The 20158-nt window shown below is 38.1% G+C and overlaps 1 protein-coding gene across 2 annotated transcripts in view; it reads left to right on the forward strand.

The window, feature by feature from the left end:
* The first annotated feature begins 2932 nt into the window (after positions 1-2932).
* Positions 2933-20158, forward strand: part of epas1b (endothelial PAS domain protein 1b) — a 91685-nt gene continuing 74459 nt past the window's right edge. Inside the window, exon 1 of one of the 2 annotated variants that reach the window (XM_051650936.1) lies at positions 2933-3399. In XM_051650936.1, coding sequence (XP_051506896.1) covers positions 3374-3399 — 26 coding nt within the window. In that variant the 5' untranslated portion in view covers positions 2933-3373. The remainder of the gene's footprint in view (positions 3400-20158) is intronic. The other variant, XM_051650935.1, reaches the window with a different exon arrangement.

Consider the following 20158-nt stretch of genomic DNA (forward strand, 5'->3'; position numbering starts at 1 on the left):
ATATATATATATACAATACTATGCAAAAGTTTTAGGCACTTATGAAAACTTTTGCACAGTGAGGATGTCTTCAAAAATAATGCCATAAATAGTTTTTGTTTATCAATTAACATCATGCAAAATCCAGTAAACTTAAAAAAAGCTAAATCAATATTCAGTGTGACCACCTTTGCCTTTAAAACAGCCCCAATTCTCCTAGGTACACCTGGACACAGTTTTTCTTGGTTGTTGGCAGATAGGATGTTTCAAGCTTCTTGGAGATTCACCACAGTTCTTCTATCTATTTAGGCTGTCTCAGTTGCTTCTGTCACTTTATGTAATCTCAGACTGACATGATGTTCAGTGGGGGGCTTTGTGGGGGCCATGCCATCTGTTGCAGGGCTCCCTGTTCTTCTATTCTAATCTTTCCTATTTACAAAATTAATGTTTGGGAGTCTAACATATATTCCCTACTGACACACTAAAGCTGAAGATATAAATATTCATCTTAAGACAAATGTTTTTGTGAAACAATTTAAGTGCCAAAAACTTTTGCACAGTAGGATACAGTATAGGTATATCTATTTACATTTAGCAAGGAAATAAATTTACAGCGCAAATTATGGTTACTCCAGGGATGCTTGTGCATCAGACGCTGAAAATGTCCTGCCCCTTACTGAAACGGGAAATATGATTGGTTAGCAAATATCCAATCGAGTCTGAAATTAACGTTCTGATTGGTGGATCAGCTTAGTCGGACTGTCTTGCCCGTGCCATCAGTTGCTCTCCCGCTGCTCCGTGCGCGTTTAGAGAGGAGCTCTGTACACACAAAAAAAAAAAAAAAAAAAGATAATTTCACTTATTTCAGGTGGGCATACGCAAAATCCTAAGAAAGATAGGTGGGTATACGATGTATGCCTGCCATGTCCTAGACTACACTACTGATATTAATGACAGAGACCCAAGGCTCAACAATAAGGACAGGGGCCAGTGTGAAAGAGTTTTGGAACAGCTGATGGAGCTGTCACTTGGCATAGTTTGCTAAATGTTACATAGACTGATCTTGTAAATGTGTTTTTATTTTACTGCAAACTGAGACATTTGGATTTCTGTGATGTAGGCTATTGAACGTTGTTGTTGCAGATTCTGCTGATTTGAAATTGTCACTTGGGTAACAGCAGATGGCTGACTTAGATAAGGTTTTGTTAAAATAGTGAGAAACAAAAAGGGCTGAAAATTACAAATCAATCAGTAGGTTTTCCATTATAGGCTATTGTTTTCCAGCAAATTTGGTTTACTGTAAAAAACAAACAAAACAACAACAACAACAACAACATGTAAATAAAAAATATGTAAATATTAGTTCTGGCAAATGTACATTATATCATTTTTATGGTGGAAAAAAATCTGAACTACTGGCCCAAGTGGGCCAAAAGAAAACATCCTAACCGTTGAGCACCGAGACACCAATCATTTGAGTTAAAAAATAATTTAAATAATTTCAAAATGTACCTATTTTCTCCTCAAATTCATTTAATATTTTCCTCTGACCTAATCAAAGCCCATCTGACAGATTTTATTAAAGCTTTATCACAAATTAGGTAGGCTGTAATGTGACTGTTATCAAAATAGTGATGCTATTTCTGTTTGGGGTCAACAGAACTGATATATATATATATATATTATTGACACACAAAAAAATAAAATAAAAAAAATAAATACAACACAAATATAAAAAACTGACAATTGACCAGAGTGAACTATTACATACCTATAAGAAAATGCACAAGTACAAAATGTATTGCATTTTTCATTGCATGTTTCATTGCATTTCATTTTTCTGAGACCCTAAACAGTCACGTAACATTTTTCATGGAGGACATGGAATGCCAAATTATCTTTTGATGTTCCCAGCGATACTCGTCATATTTGCATTTTTACAAGTAAGTATTCCAAATACAAAGCTCTCTGACTGAATTTTTACTTGTGAGTTTAGAGAGCTCTACAATTGCATTTGTACAAGTAAAAAAAATAAAAAATAAATGTAGTTACACAGCTCTGCAGTTGAATATTTACTTTTCATATGTTTCCATTGACTCCCATTCAATTTTAATTACAGAGCTCTACGATGTAATTTTTACTATTAAGAATTCTAATTAGAAAAATATTTTTTTTAAATTCTAGTAAGAATTCTATTTGCAAAGCTCTCTGTTTGCATTTTTACTGTAAAAATGCAATTGCAGAGCTCTTGGCTACAACTGTTTTACAGAGATCTGCAATTGTGTTTTTACTAGTAAAAATACAAATAGAGAGCTCTGCAATTGAAATTCTTACTAGTAGAAAATATATTGCAGAGCTCTCTAACTGAAGTATTACTAGTACAAATGCAATTACAACGAGTAACGTTGGAAACATTAAAGGCTAACTGGGCTTGCATAGATGCGTGTTATCAAGGTTTTTTTTTTTTTTTAAGTTAAATTTTGTTTATAATCAGTTCTCATTCTATTACGAAAATTCCTAAAGTTTCAAACTTGGTAATGAATTGTAAAGGATGTTTTATTTATTTTATTATTATTATTTATTTAATTTGTATAAGATATTAAAGGGCCTGCAGAGTCTTTCAGAAGAACATATTTGTCAAATGGACATTCAGCAGCATTCAGGGCAAGTGAAAGGTTACACTGGTATGGAAGCAACCAACATCTTTTCATTTGCTGCAATGTGAGTCTATTAAGGCTTGAAAGGAACATTGTACTATTAACCTTATGGTGGTGTTGACTTGAAATGTTCTTCAGTTCTCTTCGCTTCTACATTCTAGGTCGGAGGCGCTTAGTCCTGCAGAGTTTAGTTCCAACCCTGTTCCTGTCATTTTCAACAAACCCACAATATCTTGATTAGCTGATTCCAATGTGTTTGCTTAAAATTTGCACGAAGCTTTCGAGGAAAGTAAGCAACCAGGATCAGGATTTAGCACCTCACACGCTCTCAATGCTGAAGGTGGGCGTTTCCCAAAGTCGGAACCAACCAATTACGGTGCTCTGAGTGATTGCCCGGCTGTCAACTGCTCCTCGGTCAGTGAATCTCCAGCTTCACCCGCAAAACCGCGGAGAGAACTCCGTCATTACGCGGTGCCGCACAGCGCTTGGATTTCATGAAATAAAGTGGAGAACTGTACGATCCTCAGCAGTGTTCTGAGACTGTACAGTCCACTTTTGCCTTCTCGCGTAGCGTGTTTGTTTCCTTTGAATGGACTTTATTGTATATTCAAGATAAATTTTGCGTCTTTTTTTTTTCCTGCGCGAAAATCTGTTTGCTGTGTTTTGGAGCACATTCTCTTTGCATAGTTTGTGTGTTGAACTTCATAAATTACTAGAGGATAGTGAAATTAAGAGAGATGACAGCAGAAAAAGAGAAGAAAAGGTAAGTTCACCGAGCTTTAAGTTACATTTCCTGTGCTGTGCTCTGCTGTACAGGCTACACTCCAAGGGGCCGTTCACATCAAACGCGTAGGTCTTTGACAGTGGCGTCGCGTCTCGCTGTTTATTTTTAACATCTAGCGCAGGAGCGTTGTGTTTTTTAGACGCCGTGTAAAGTTGAAAAGAACTTAAACTGTTAAAATCGTGTCCCGAGACACCTGCGTTCTGCTCCTTATATATATATATATATATATATATATATATATATATATATATATATATATATATATATATAGCGTAAAACGCGTTCGGTCTGAACAGCACCTTGCCGTGCGAGAAGATAAAGTTTTATTGAGCACAAGCAACAAGTGAATCGCTCTGTACAGAGTCCCCTACTGCATCTTAAGGCGATTGTAAAGTTCATCCACAGCCTTGCTGGCTGTTTAACTCTTTGTAAAACGACGCCATAAGACCGATGTAAAATTTTAAAAAGAGAGACAAAATCATTAATGTCGTCACATTGTCATTTTGAGAATAAGTGGCAACTGTAACTACAGTAAATATTCGGATTTCTCTTTTTTTGAATACTGAAAATTAATATCAGTCAATACATTATTTTATTTTTTTAAGTAGAATGTCATGAGAATTATTAATTTATTTACTGATATATAAAAACATCATAATTATTATAGCCCTGCGAATCTGAACGGTATACTCAGGAGTTTAAAGAATGTGCGTGCAACTTTCATTAGAATAGAATAGAAAATAATAGAAAAAAAAATAATAGAACAGAATACTCATTTTGCATTATTCTCCTTTCTATTCAGTGTGTGAGTTCTATTGTTATTTAAGTTATCTAACTTATTATTGTTATTATTATTATTATTATTATTACTATTATGATATTATTTGGTACACTAAACAAAAGTACTAAACCGTTTTTCATGAAAAGAGAAGCAGGATTCAATAACATTATAAATAAAACGCATACTTATAAGGTAGCATTTTTAAAATGAAATGAACTGTAAAGAAATCACACATTTGGGGCGTAAATCTCCAGTAACTAAAAAAGGTTAAGCATAACTCTGAGAGCTAAATGTCCCATTAATGAAAGAAATAGTGAGTGTGTTTGTGTGTGCGCGCGTGTCCCAGAGCGCCTTCAAGTCTGCCTCATCCTCGTGACAGTTCTTCCGTAACAAGCTCTCTGCTCTTTATCAGATGGATCTCAGGGTGGTAGAACATAAACAAACATTGCTACTAAACTCAAATGAAGAGAATATATCTTGCAGGATTGTTTCAGAGGGGAGGCAAAGACCAAAGTCCTCAGGAACCAAGGCTAGCTCTTCTGATCACACACTGTAAGACACATCGGCCCTCTTATACAACACCATAAGAGGGCCAAAGAGGTGTGTTTGTGAATTTGTTTGTGCTTTCTACACCAAATGCATATGTTTTGTCTGTTTACTGTTAGTAGTATAGATATCATGTCAAGTCTCTGGGTATATGATAACATATATGTATTGCTGCATGTTGGAAAGATAGCCAGAGTGCCCATTCATGGCCCTTCGTATATATGCTGCCTATATGGATGAGTTTGAATAGGTTGTAATATGGTACCACACAACAGGAAGAAGCAAGCCTTTGATAAAGTCATTGTTATTATAATAATCAAGGCTTTGACGGAGCAAGATGTATGTGTGTACCCTTTAATAGAAGTGAATTGATTGCTCTAGAACTTATTTCATGTAAGGTCACTTTCTGATGGTCATTTCCTCATCATTTGTTGTAGCTCTCTGTTACGTTACCTCTGAATCATCAGGCTTTTGTCTCTTGTCCATTCTGTGCTTGAGTTAGAGAAAATGACAAAGTGGCTCATTTACTGAGAGAAAGGTACTGCTTTGTGAGGGGCTCTGTTAACTCAGTGCTCCAGTCCTTCACCTTCAGGCTGAGAGCTGGCCAGGAGCCTGCAGCAACTTGTGCATACTGTTTCAATCAAAGCTTTGCCAGAGAACCGCTTATCTGCACCTATTTCCTAGCCAGATACTAAAGTTAAAACTCTTTGCACTCTTTGAGAATTCATACTTTACAAGGAAGACATGCTACCTCACGCATTTAGCATGAAGGTTTAAAAGAAAGTGAGAAATGATGTCCTTGCTATTAACTTAGTGACTGTTACACAAGGCAAACTTTATATTTCAAACGTTCAGAATAAAGATTTCACTAACAAAGTACTAAACGAGAACCATGGTTTTACTACGCTTTTGGGCACGTACATTACATTGGTAAAACAATGGATTTTTGGACTTTATCATTCATCAAAGCCTCTGTCATTAGACTAGTTTTGCGATCCTTATTTGTCTAGTGAGGACTTATCAACATCATTTGGTACGTTCAGTTAATTTCTTCTAAACAGTCAAATTGTCAGTTTCAATGAATCGATTCAGATCTCAGATTCAGCTCTGATTTGTGTGTGTCGTCACTCAAAAATTATCATGGAAGTGCCGGTGTGAATTTAAATTGTTTTTGTAAAATTTATATGTAGGTAAATATTGTTGTGTATTGTATTGTATTGTCAAATCGGTGCATATAAATGTAACTCACATTTTTCCCAGCTGAATGGGCCATGTATTTTACTCCTTGGATAGCCCAATGAAACAATTTGAATGCCTTGTCTGAATGATTCTTTTTTTTTTTTTTTTGTGTGTGAAAGTATGAGATTTATTCTTGGTCAAATTTGTAACCGGAAATATATATATATATATATATACTGTATATACCGATCAGCCACAACATTAAAACCACCTGCCTAATATTGTGTAGATCCCCCTCGTGCCGCTAAAACAGCACCAACCCGCATCTCAGAATAGCATTCTGAGATGATATTCTTCTCACCACAATTGTACAGAGTGGTTATCTGAGTTACCATAGTCTTTGTCAGTTCAAACCAGTCTGGCCATTCTCTGTTGACCTCTCTCATCAACAAGACATTTCCGTCCACAGAGCTGCCCCTCACTGGATGTTTTTTGTTTTTGGCACCATTCTGTGTAAAATCTAGAGACTGTTGTGTGTGAAAATCCCAGGAGATCAGCAGTTACAGAAATATTCAAACCAGCCCATCTGGCACCAACAATCATCCATGCGATTATCTAATCAGCCAATCGTGTGGCAGCAGTGCAGTGCATACAATCATGCAGGTACGGGTCAGGAGCTTCAGTTAATATTCACATCAACCATTAGAATGGTGAAAAAATGTGATCTCAGTGATTTGGACTGTGGCATGGTTGTTGGTGTACAATTGTGGTGAGAAGAATATATATATATATATATATATATATATATATATATATATATATATATATATATATATACAGTGCTGTCCTGATTTGTTTTTGTGTATACGTCATACTAAATTTGTTTCAAAAATTCAAACAAAATCTAACATAAAATAAAGGCAGTCTGAGTAAACACAAAATACAGTTTTTAAATTATAATGTTATTTATTGAAGCAAAAAAGTTATCCAATACCAACTGGGCCTGTGTGAAAAAATGTACTAAATCCCCAAATCCATGAAACTGCATTCATAATGGAGTTCAGCTGGACTAAACACACCCAGGCCTGATTACTGCCAGCCCTTTTCAATCAAATCAACACCTAAAAAGAACTTTTTCAGCAGCATGAAGTTGGCTAAAAGGTCTCACCCAGTAGCACACTATGCCAAGGTCAAAAGAAATTCCAGAAATGATGAGGAAAAAGGTGAATGAAATACCTAAAGAAATGAAATACTATTAATGAAATAATAGTGAGAGCCAATATCTCCAAATGGAGAACACTTGGCACAGTAGTGAACCTTCCCAGAAGTGGCCGACCTTCCAAAATTCCTCCATGAGCACAGCAACGACTCATCCAGGAAGTCACAAAAAAGCCAAGGACAACATTCAAGGAACTGCAGGTCTCTCTCGCATCAATGAAGGTCACTGTTCATGACTCCACTATCAGAAAGACACTGGCCAAAAGTGGCATCCATGGAAGATTGACAAGGCGAAAACCACTGTTAACCCAGAATAACATTAAGGCTCGTCTGAATTTTGCCAAAACACACCTTGATGATTCTCAAACCTTTTGTGAGAATGTTCTGTGAACTGATGAGTCGAAAGTGGAACTGTTTGGAAGACAGGGGTCCCATGACATCTGGTGTAAATCAAACACAGAATTCCACAAAAAGAACATCATACCTACGGTCAAGCATGGTGGTGGTAGTGTGATGGTGTGGGGATGCTTTGCTGCTTCAGGGCCAGGGCGACATGCAATAATTGAGGGAAACATGAATTCTGCTCTCTACCAGAAAATCCCGAAGATGATGGTCCGGTCATCAGTCCGTGAGTTGAAGCTCTTAAAGGCACAGTTAACTTAGTGTATGTACACTTCTGACCCACTGGAATTGTGATATAGTTAATTAAAAGTGAAACAATCTGTCTGTAAACAGCTGTTGGAAAAATTACTCATGTCATGCACAAAGTAGATGTCCTAATCGACTTGCCAAAACTATAGTTTGTTAATATGAAATCTGTGGATTGGTTAAAAAATGAGTTTTAATGACTTCAAACTAAGTGTATGTAAACTTCCAACTTCAACTATATATATATATATTTATTTATTTTTTACTAACAAGAAAATGTGGAGGAAAAGGGAATGATAAACCAAGAATAATTGCATATTTCTTTTTTTATTTAGTTTATTGTAACAATACTTTGAAATCTGGACTTTTATAATGAGATTCATTCAGTCGCCTGTTCACAAATGAGACTCTGTGTTTTGGTGACCGCTTACATGTTTACTTGTCCTGTGACCATGATTTACATGAGCCAGAGCAATCTTATTTATAAATCAACAATAGACCCTTTAGACATTATTTGTACAAAATATGGTAGTTTTAAGTGTGTTATAACAGGTTTTACTTGCTTTCTTTTTTGGAGTTTTGGACACAGACATCATCTTTTAGAGGGACAAAGTGGAATTAAATGGCCCCTGGTCATGTGACTACTTGCACCACTTGTGTAAAAATGTTTACGTGAAATCAAGACAGTCTGCACTGTCATTTATAATTTACAACTCTGTTTAAAATACATCAACATCTCTTTTTAGACCCTTCGTATTTTAAACTAAATTTCGGTCACAATTAATCTCTGTTACTTTAGCTCTGAATCATCAGGCTTTTGTCTCTTGTTCATTCTATGCTTGAGTTAGAGAAAATGACAAAGTGGCTCATTTACTGAGAGAAAGGCACTGCTTTGTGAGGGGCTCTGTTAACGCAGTGCTCCAGTCCTTCACCTTCAGGCTGAGAGCTGGCCAGGAGCCTGCAGCAACTTGTGCATACTGTTTCAGTCATGGTAACCGGTGGGATTACATGGAAACATTGTGGAAAACATGCGTTGATAATTTTTTTCTAGATTTTTACTTTATTTTGCTTCATGCCTTAAACATTTTAAATCTACTTGGCAACAATGGCTGCTTGATTTCTTTTAATAAAAGTATTTTAAGCCATTTAAAAGCAAATACATAGGGTAAGATGGGGGAAGATGCCCCTTGGTAAGATGTCCCCCCACCTTAACTTTTTCTCTTGACCATAGATGGCACTAAATCTCATCTCAACACCTTTACTGAATGGCTGTGCTCCTCTTAATCTTGATATTTCACCTGAATATCAATATTTGTGAGATTTATTCCATCCGAACAGTTTTGAGGTTAAATGATCTAATTTTTTGTCAATGGAAAATAGTGATCTGTGACATTCTATTATGTTGGATATTAAACGATTTTACGTCTATTTGTTAATGGAGGATTTGTGGACTCAGTAAAGTATTATGATTTTTAGTATTTAGTATTTAGAAATTAAAACAAAATGTTGTTTTAATTTTGAAGTGACAAGGTAAAGTTTGACCCTTGGGGTAAAATGGCACTCCCCCTGATTTGCCTGTCATTATTCAGTTATTCAATTATTCAGCTAAATTGTGAATATAAACAATTACATAAAATATCTGATTTTATATTTGACTTTAAACATCAAAAATAATTGGCTAAGAATGATATCAGATGTATTTTATACATTCTGTAAAAATCCGATGACACCTGGGACAAGTTTACCCTGGGGGGCTTCTTGCCACAGGTGGGGTAAGATAGCCCCTTTTCATAATTTTTTATTTTGTCCTATGACAACAAAATTAGCAAATGTTTCTATTTATTTCCTTTGATAATATGTTGTATGATGCATCATCATCCTGTAAATGCTAAAAGTTTATCTAAATATGTTACAACATTGAATATTGAACATTGTTTTAAAGGGGGACGTCTTACCCCATCTTACCCTAAATATCAAGATATCGTCAAAAGGGTGAAAGATGTTAAGATTTACTTTCGTTTAATGTATACTGCCCAGTCCAAGTTCACAGAATGCACAATCTTTTCCTCTTTGTATCATTTGGAGGTATCAAGGCATTTGAGTAGATTTGGACTGATGTAGGCAGTTGAAGCCTTTGTTTTCACAGAAGAATCTAAGATATGAGACTTTGGTGGAGAAATTCAAAGAGCCTCCCAGCTGTAGGAATTGTCTAAATAGAAATGTGCAGTTTATTGTGACAGGATCTCTAGAGAGGACCTGAATGGAGACTTCACAGTCCCCACCCTCAGCTAACGGCAGGGGTGCGAGGCTCTGCTCTAAGACAGGGAGCTTAATTTCTCTTTTTCTTTATTTTCTCCCTTTTACTCCAGTCTCTCTGCTTGCTTCCTGTTCTACTGTATCTCCCTCCCATCTCCTCTGTCTTAAGGTATACTGGTCTTTACCAGTGTTTTTCCACTCTTGACCTCCCCTAGACCACTGTTTCCTGACATGTCCTGTTCACCAACCCCCTTCTTCCTCCATCCGCTACTTCACTGTGACATCAATTTCTAATATCATCTGCTTTCAGATGAACTTTACTCTCAATATCCTTATTTGATTTCCATCACTTAAATACGGCATCCTGACCATAACGGTACTCTTACCCCTGATTTCCTATAATTGCACTGAATTCCTAAAAAAAAAAAAAAAAAAAAAATATATATATATATATATATATATATATATATATATATATATATATATATTTTTTTTTTTTTTTTTTTTTTAAATTTCTTTTTTTAAAGCACAACCATAATCAAACACATCAAATCAGCAGCCAGGACAAAAACAAACAATACCTCAACAACAGCAACAGCTTGGTACCAGTTATCAAGGTCAATATACATACATTTAGCACAAACAACACACTCTCATGGCGAAATCATCAAGAGTCGTACAACTTTTCTAAATCTGGCTAATTAGTATGATATTGTGCGACTGCACACATTTGAGTTTGAATCCCTACGACTTTCTCTACAGCCAATGACATTGCTGGACATCGTTTCCAACTAATACGTAACAATTACTTGCTTCTGTCACACACAACAGCTTCCTATCATGTTTACACTCTACTGACTGGTTAAGTTTAGATAAGGGGTTTGGGTAAGGGCATAATATTAATAAGTGTATCCTTGACGCCTCGTGATCGGAACTCGTGCTTACATCTGCATTAGACATCCGGGAATTTGCATGTGATGAAGTCGTAAGAGTTTATACAAACAACATCGTGCGAGACCATACGAAATAGCCAACTCGTTAATTATATGTAACTTTTAATTAGATCGGGCTAGCACAAAAGTTGTTGAATATTAATCAATGCAGTGGATAAGAAATTCTGTGTATTAACCTGAGGCAAGAAGTTTGCTTTTGACAAATATAGCAATTATGATATAATAAACATTTAACGGTAACACTTTACAATATGGATGTATTTGTTACCATTAGTTAAAGTAATAGTTAACATGAACTAACGATGAACAATAGGCTACTTTTACAGCATTTATAAATCTTGGTTATTAATCCTAACTTGCAATAAGAACAAACATGAACAATGAGCAATGGTATTTTGATAAAGTAACATTAACCAAGATTAATAAATGCTGTAAAAAATAATTGTTTATTGATAGTTCATGATGCCTTATGCAGTAACTAATGCTAACAAATAGAAAATTATTGTAAAGTGTTACCCAGTTAACTCTATAATACTTCTATGGTGTATCAAGGCTAAAAGAACAAAGGCATAAACTCTTTTTAACAGCAGTGCTCAAACAATGCCGGAAAACAATGCTTTTTGTCTCCAAATTAAGCTATGTTGTGCCCACAAAAGGCACCCTTTAAATGTGCTTTTATCTGGTTGCATATTGTATCAAGGGGAAAAATGCATTTCATTTTATTGAATATTGATGAAGCAACATCATTTGTTTGAAAAGAAATAACAATGGTTGGTTATTTTGATGGAAAATACTTTTTCTTTTTTAAGGTGGTGAGGGGGCCTTTTACCCCACACTTGGGTTATATAGTGTATGTAGTATATACTGATGATACAGTAGGGGCAAAATCTGTCAACTTTTTTGAGTAACCAATTAAGATCATGCTTGTTCAATATAACTACGGAAAATGGCGCACCTTTTTGTGTTAATTCACATTTGCAATTTCATAACATCTTAAGTATTCTATAAACAAATCAATCTCTATTATAATTGGATCAGTCAATGTGAGCGCGCTTTGAACACTTTTCATGAAAAACTATTCCCCCACTTAAGAAAACAATTTGTTTTATGGGGGGCTTTTTACCCCAAATACTATCCTTTCACGTATTGGACAGTTATTGAAAAACTTCTCAATTAATCACCCTGAGGAAAACTGAAAATGACAAATAAGAATTTTGTATCGAAATAAATGTAATAATTTCAGGTTTCTCACTAGCTACATACATTTTCAACATTTAAAAAATTATTAAATGGTAGCCTAGATCAAATTATTTCAAAATCTAACTTTATACAGTGCATGCAATTATCTCATGGAACAGGAACATTTTTCAGTATATTGTGACAGACAGGTGTTTAGGAAAGTCCTGTTGCAGGGGCGGACTGGCCATAGGGAGAAACGGGACTATTCCCGGTGGGCCGGCCACGAAATGGGGCCGAACAGTCGGCGATAAGCTGAAAAGGGCTGCCGCATTATGCCCATTGTGCCACGACTGGCTGAAGAGGACCGCAAAACGATATGAAGAAAAGGACAGCGATTATGCATTTTATTGAATTCATCCATCTGCTCAACAGCAAGGTTTGGTAGCAAACCTCAGAAAACAGTTCACAAAACCAACAACATTACTAACTTTCTTCAAAGCTTATTTAGAATTTTTTTTATCTTGTCTATTTCTCAAGGGGCTGGGTGCTCTGATATCGCAATTACTGAGTGCCTTTTTCCATGCAACGAACATTGTGTGATTGTGGAAACGTTTTTGCAAAATAAAATGATGTAATTCATTACACATCTCAGGGCAGTTCCCAAGTTAAATGTCCGCTATGTGCTGCTAAAAGCAAGTGAAATGTCTTGAACCTAACCGATAGTGTCATAAAAAGCAAATGTGAGATGAAAAACAATTTCTGAATCAACCGTATCATTTTGTGGTGCTTCTATGACACTTTCGGCTCATGTGTCAACTTGTGTGCTCTTCAGAACTCGTACCCCGGTCCTTTGTATTGCATATGCAACACTTTATCAGTTGAGCTACCGTGCAATTTGATCACACTCAAACAAGCTTGAAAATGTACTGTAGTTGATTGTGTAATGCAAACTTTAAAATGTGTCATGTGCTATCGTAAACGTGTTTAGATGTCATTAGCATTGTGTGTGAACTGAGTGAAAAGTAAGTGTTCATGAACTGATAATCTGCCGTTTTACTCGTGATTTGAATGAAGGGAGATAAAAGACTTTGTTGTTTTAGTGCTTCTAGTGTTCATTCCACCAGGAAATTGCTATGTTACATACAACATTTTGCAATTATTTTGCAAAAATTTAGTTATTGTAACATGGTTCTATGACCAGGTTTTGAATGCCACTGTGGGAGCGTTGAGTATGACTGTTGTCGGAGACAGTAAAAAGGCGACATAAAAAACCAATCGAATTTAGTTAATTTTTTAATACTTAAGCACAATTTAAAATAAATACTTTTCTACTTTCACTCAAGTATGTTTTTGGCTAGATACTTGGACTTTTAATTGAGTAAAATTTTCACTAAATTTTCATACTTTGACTTAAGTATAATTTCTGAGTACTTTTTACACCCCTGTCTATATTACTGTTGCTACTCTTGGAACTTGGCCACGTGATACTGCATATACAGTATATTTGACTTTTGTATGACAAATTGCTTGGTATGTTCCTCATTTGTAAGTCACTTTGGATAAAAGCATATGCTGAAGGACTAAATATAATTGTATTTTATATGACATATTAGTATTACATATCATAATTTAATTATAATACAATAGTGTTATATTTCTGTCACGTTGTCAGCGAAGGGCCCTGCAGAAACAAGCACCTCCTGAGATGGAGTTTGTGTGGAGCGGTCACCGTTTCCTCATGCCTGCTCTGGGCATATACACAGTACACAGACAGAAAATAATGCCACCATTTGATAATGGTGTTACCCTAATATGAATCATTCTAATTAATTCTGTCTCTCGCTTCTCTCGCATTCCACTTACATGTATAAATATATTGCATGAATACCTATATGTGCTTGAACAGCTAAATGGTGTGAGCTAGGACTGTATAAACATATGTATTGTTAAAATGTGTAACAATATGTCCACCTTTATAATTATAATAATTATAATTATCTTTATTTATCACACATTATACATTTGCACATATACAGTGAAATTCTTCTTTTTCACATATCCCAGCTAGGCTGGGGTCAGAGTGCAGGGTCAGCCATGATACGGCGCCCCTGGAGCAGATAGGGTCAAGGGCCTCGCTCAAGGGCCCAACAGTGGCATCTTGGCGGTGCTGGGGCTTGAACCCCCGACCTTCTGATCAGTAACCCAGAGCCTTAACCGCTGAGCTACCACTGCCCTTTATGCTTTGCCGTAAGCATGATGGAGACACCGTTTCTGTGATGTGTCCTCTCCTGATTGAGAAGAGTGTGTTGGCACTGGTTGTTTGGCTATATTCAAGAACATGCTGTTCCAGAGGATCCGATATTAGCCCAGGCCACATTGTTCTCTGTTTGTGTTTAGCAACATGCCAAAACGACAGGAAAACAGACTGTAAGCAAGCAAAGTGGAGGAGATGGGGCCATGTTGCGTCATCGTCACTTAGGCTGCGGTGTTTCTCATTAGAATGAATAGTCAGGCATGGGAAATCTTAACTCCTGCTGTACCTCCTGAGACTGAACCTCACCTCTCTGCTGTTACATTAATGGTTACAGATTAACATAGTGAGTTCACTGTGGACTTTAAGAGTTTGGAATGTACATGTGGCAGGATACTTGCTTTAGATATTGCTTATATATTTAGAACACATACTAGGTTCATTAATGTGTACTGATAGAAAGAGAAAATTCACCCAAGAATGAAAATTCTGTCATCAATTACTCACTATCATGTTGTTCCAAACCTGTTTGACTTACTTTCATTCTTTCATACAACACACCAGTGGCTATCAAATTCCAAAAAGAAAAAAAACAAAAACATAAAAATAAAAGTACCCCAGACATTTCAAGCACTATATGCATCTAGTTATCCAATATTTAGAGCAGGCTTTACAAGAATGGCAAAACAAAGCATGGACACATCAAAGGATGTGAAACTGGGACTGGAAAATTGTCAATTTAAGTGTTAAGAAACCAATCTCAGTCAAGTCAGGTGGGCATCATGTCTCGCGTCATCTGATAATAGCAATAACAGAAAAATAAAACGTTCTTTGTGTATACTTGTCAATTTGTATGACTTTTGCTCTGTGTGGAAAATAAATGCGGGGTTGCGGGAACAGGAGCGGCCGGAAAGAATATCACTGTGGGCAGAGAGCGGGTGAACATGGAGTAAAATTCAGCGGGTGCATTTGGGTGCGGGATATAAACTTGCGGGAGAGGGATGGAAAAAAGTAAACAAGTACCATGTTTTTGCAACTCGCAGTCAGCAGGAGGCAGTCAGCACAGCTCCAGCTGTAAAGGCAGCACACAGCTGTACAGACAACAAACTTACAGCTGTTCAAAGACAGCTGGACGGAGAAGAGTGCAGGGGGTCTTGAGACACATTTTTTAAAGTTTCAAACTACATTTACTGTAACTTGACACAGAGTCCCAAAAACACAGCATTTGTGGCTAAAGACGTTAAAAAAACAGCGAAACGTGATGCAAACCAAGTGAGACACATGCAGACGAAACACCAGCACCCGTCCTGTAAGAAAAGCCCATAGATCTACCACTGACAGATTGTCAAACTAATTTGCATTGCGGCATATCGTGTAATTAATTTGATTAAATATTTTAATGTACTCACACCCTTGCACCCTGTCTACACCGGGCACGTCTGTTGATGCGACGTGCTGCAACGGCTTGAGGCTGTCAACACTGGATGTGTCAACACGAATGTTCGAAACCATAAAATTTGTGTAGTAGTGCCAGCACGTGCAGTGCAAAATGGAATGGGACACCCGTTTATTGTCGGCACGACTGACGCGCCGTAACGGAAGCTTTCATTGTAGACAGCATCATTGATTATTCTGTTTTCTATTACTTCTCACGTGATGCAACGCTCGCATCTGGTGTAGACAGTGTGTTAGTAATGACATGGGAGAAAGAATTTTCATTTTAGACCAAACTATTCCATTAAAGGGCACAGGAAATTACCAATGAAGAAATAAATAAAAGTACTGCCTCAAATTAGGCAAAGGAAAAGATGCAGCAGAGATTGTTCAGTGCTGCAACCTTGTGGTGCTTCACCTTACAACATATTACCCATGACTGCAACTGTTTGCTCTGTTGACAAACACTCAAGGGCCTGAGGGTTTGGGGCCTGGACTTTTAGCATGTAGCTGCTTTGTTTCCCAAAGCAACATGGAGCTGTTTATTATGAAAATAGTTGTGTGACAGGACAGCAGATGGCTGCGGCCTAGCCTTCTGACTGGCTACTTCTACCTGAGGTTACACTCAAGGTAATTAAAATCCTTAACCAAGCAGAGTGAACGTGATGAAGGGAAGGTATACTAACCTGTCACTCAAAGAATGAGGTGATGGCTGCCTATTGGCTACCTGTTGTGACATTCAGTGGAACTGCTCCTTTGCACTTTGTAACTCAATAATTAAAGGGATAGTTCACCCAAAAATGAAAATTCTGTCAACGTGAATGTAATTTGAATCCATAAGATTTTCTTTTTTACAAGGTACACAACACTAAATGTTTTGTAAAATGTCAAAGGTCTTTTCCATACAAGAAAAATGGACTGTGAGTCATACTTTCAACCTTCAAAACTGACAAAAATACTATAAAAGTAGTCCATATGACTCATGTACTATTTTCTAAGTCTTCTGAAGCCATATGAAACAGTAGCTATGTGTGAGGAACAGACAGTAATTCGCTGATTATCCTCCTCTCCACCATAGCTTTCAAATCTCATTCATATTCAAAACTTTCTGCATCACGATTGGTCCCAAGATGCATGAGAACCAATGGCTTTTGATGTCATAGGGATTTAGAAAGACATGATGATGAGTAAATTATTTTTTTAGTTAACTTTTCCTTTAAGTTTATTGAAATAGTTGATCATATCTTGAATTTTACAGTATATTCAGACTGACGTATTTACTTTGTGTTTTATGTTGTTCTCTAAGTAGAACATGCATAAAAACATCAAGGCGGCTTAAAAATATCAAGGTCATCAGTTTCAGTTGATTGAAACACTCTTAAATATTTCGATTTTACAGTGGTATATTTTTCTAGCCTGATCTCATGAAATTTAAGTCACCATGGCAACATTTTTGCAAACCAAAATATACGTGGTGCATTACACGTTTGGCTGCAGTTTCCAGTGAAATGTCCAGTAGGTGGCGCAAAAGCGAGTGAAATGATGTTGTAATCAGACAAGGTTTTTAAGGTGAATTTTAGATGGATGTTTTATACTTACTTCCCTAACTTTAATCTTTAGCCCAAACCTAACCAATAGTGTTCTAAAAGATAAATGAGAGGTGAACAAAACAGACATCCTTACCCTAAACCAACACCTAAACCTAACTGATAGTGTTTTAAAATGCAAATGCAACATGAAAAACACCTCTTTTTATGAAGCAAACATGTCATTTTGTGTCACTTCTATGGCACTTTCATTTAGTTTTTGTTTCAAGTGTCTTTTCTGGGCTCAAACCACAGACATTCAAGTCTAAAGTTCAACACTCTGTTAGGTGAGCCACCGTGCAAGCTAATCACACTGGAATAAGTGTGGAAATGTAGGTGAGTGTGTAATACAAGCATTAAAATGTATCGTTTTTCAAATGATGTATTAGACGGCTTTCTGGAATACTCGATTCTGATTGGTCAGTGGTGCCATCCAGCGGTCAGATATTGTTCTGTACACTGTAAAAAGTACTATATGATAACTACTTTAAAGAAGTATGGTAACAATACTACACATAATATTTTAAAGAACATTTTAAGCCTTGTTTTTAAAAATGAAAAATCCTTAATTAAATCATTTGAAATGACTCAAATTAGTTAGTAATTAAGCCTTGTTTTTTTTAATGAAATCTCATTCATTAAATCATGTGAAGTGACTCAGATTTGGTAGTATATGACACGTGATGAATTTTAACACAAGATGTTTATTCTACTAATAATATAAAGCTAATTTACTGATTTTTGTAAGGCTTAAAAATTATTAAAGTGCTATTTTTAACATCTTAAAATATTTTAAATGATTAATTCCTTGGTGAAGGACGAAAACGCTGATACCTCGTGCGCGGAAATCACTACCCTCCTACGTAAGGGTGCGATAGAACCTGTCCCTCCGGCCGAGATGAAGAAGGGGTTTTACAGCCCCTACTTCATCGTACTGAAAAAAGGCGGTGGGTTGTGGCCAATCTTGAACCTGCGAGTACTGAACCGGGCTTTACACAGACTCCCGTTCAAGATGCTGACGCAAAAACGCATTCTGGCGAGCGTCCGGCATCAAGATTGGTGCCTGAAGGACGCGTACTTCCACATCTCGATTCTACCTCAACACAGACCCTTCCAGCGGTTTGCATTAGAGGGTCAGGCGAATCAGTACAAGGTCCTCCCTTTCGGCCTGTCCTTGTCTCCTCTCGTCTTCACGAAAGTCACAGAGGCAGCCCTTGCCCTGTTAAGGGAAGTGGACATTCGCATTTCTCAACTATCTCGATGATTGGCTAATCCTAGCTCACTCTCAGGACATGTTGTGTGCACACAGGGACTTGTTGCTCTCACACCTCAGCCAACTGGGGCTTCGGGTCAACTGGGAAAAGAGCAAGCTCCTCCCGGTTCAGAGCATCTCTTTCCTTGGTTTGGAGTTGGACTCAGTCTCTTTGACAGCACGCCTCATGAACGAGCGCGCACAGTCGGTGCTGGCCTGTTTGAAGGCGTTCAAACAGAAAACTGACACTGAAACTCTTTCAGAGGCTCCTGGGGCATATGGCATCCTCAGCGGTGGCCAACCCGCTAGGGTTGATGCATATGAGACCGCTTCAGCACTGGCTTCAGACTCGAGTCCCGAGATGGGCATGGCGCCATGGGACACATCGCGTGGTCATCATGCTGGTCTGTCACCATCTTTTCAGCCCTTGGACCAACCTCTCATTTCTACGGGCAGGTGTTCCCCTAGAACTGGTCTCCAGGCGTGTCGTGGTCAAGACGGACGCCTCCAAAACGGGCTGGGGCACTGTTTGCAACGGGCACACAGCCACCGGCTTGTGAACACTCCCATGACTGCATTGGCACATCAACTGCCTCGAGTTGTTGGCAATTCTGCTCGCCCTGCAGAGGTTTTGGCCGTTGATCCAGGGCAAGCACGTGTTAGTTCGGACAGACAACACAGCAACGGTAGCATATGTCTACAGCCAAGGCGGTCTGTGCTCTCGTTGTATGTCACAACTCGCCCGCCGTCTCCTCCTCTGGAGTCAGCAGCACTTCAAGTCGCTGCGAGCCACTCACATCCTGGGCAACCTCAACACTACAGCAGACGCGCTGTTGTTGCAGGTTACCCTCAGGGGAGAGTGGAGACTCCACCCTCAGGTGGTCCAGCTGATTTGGAGTCGATTCGGACAGGCACAGGTGCACCTGTTCGCCTCCCAAGAATCCTCCCACTGCCCGCTCTGGTACGCCCTGACCGAGGCCCCCCTCGACATAGATGCGCTGGCACACAGCTGGCCCCCTGGCCTATGCAAATATGCATTTCCCCCAGTAAGCCTACTTGCACAGACCCTGTGCAAGGTCAGGGAGGACGAGGAGCAGGTCGTCCTGGTAGCACCCTACTGGCCCACCCAGACGTGGTTCTCGGACCTCACACTCCTTGCGACAGCCCCCCCCAGCGAATTCCCCTGAGGAAGGACCTTCTTTCTCAGGGACGGGGCACCATGTCAATCTCCATGTCTGGCCCCTGGATGGGACGCAGAAGACCAAAGCGGTCTACCACCCGCGGTGGTAGACACGATCACTCAGGCTAGGACCCCCTCTACGAGGCGCCTGTATGCCTTTAAGTGGTGTATGTTTGCTAAATGGTGTTCTTCCCGATGGGAAGACCCCCAGAGATGCGCAATCGGATCAGTGCTTTCCTTCCTGCAGGATAGGTTGGAAGGGCAGCTGTCCCCTT

Source organism: Myxocyprinus asiaticus, chromosome 23 (genome assembly GCF_019703515.2).
Source record: "Myxocyprinus asiaticus isolate MX2 ecotype Aquarium Trade chromosome 23, UBuf_Myxa_2, whole genome shotgun sequence".
NCBI classification, from domain to species: Eukaryota; Metazoa; Chordata; class Actinopteri; order Cypriniformes; family Catostomidae; genus Myxocyprinus; species Myxocyprinus asiaticus.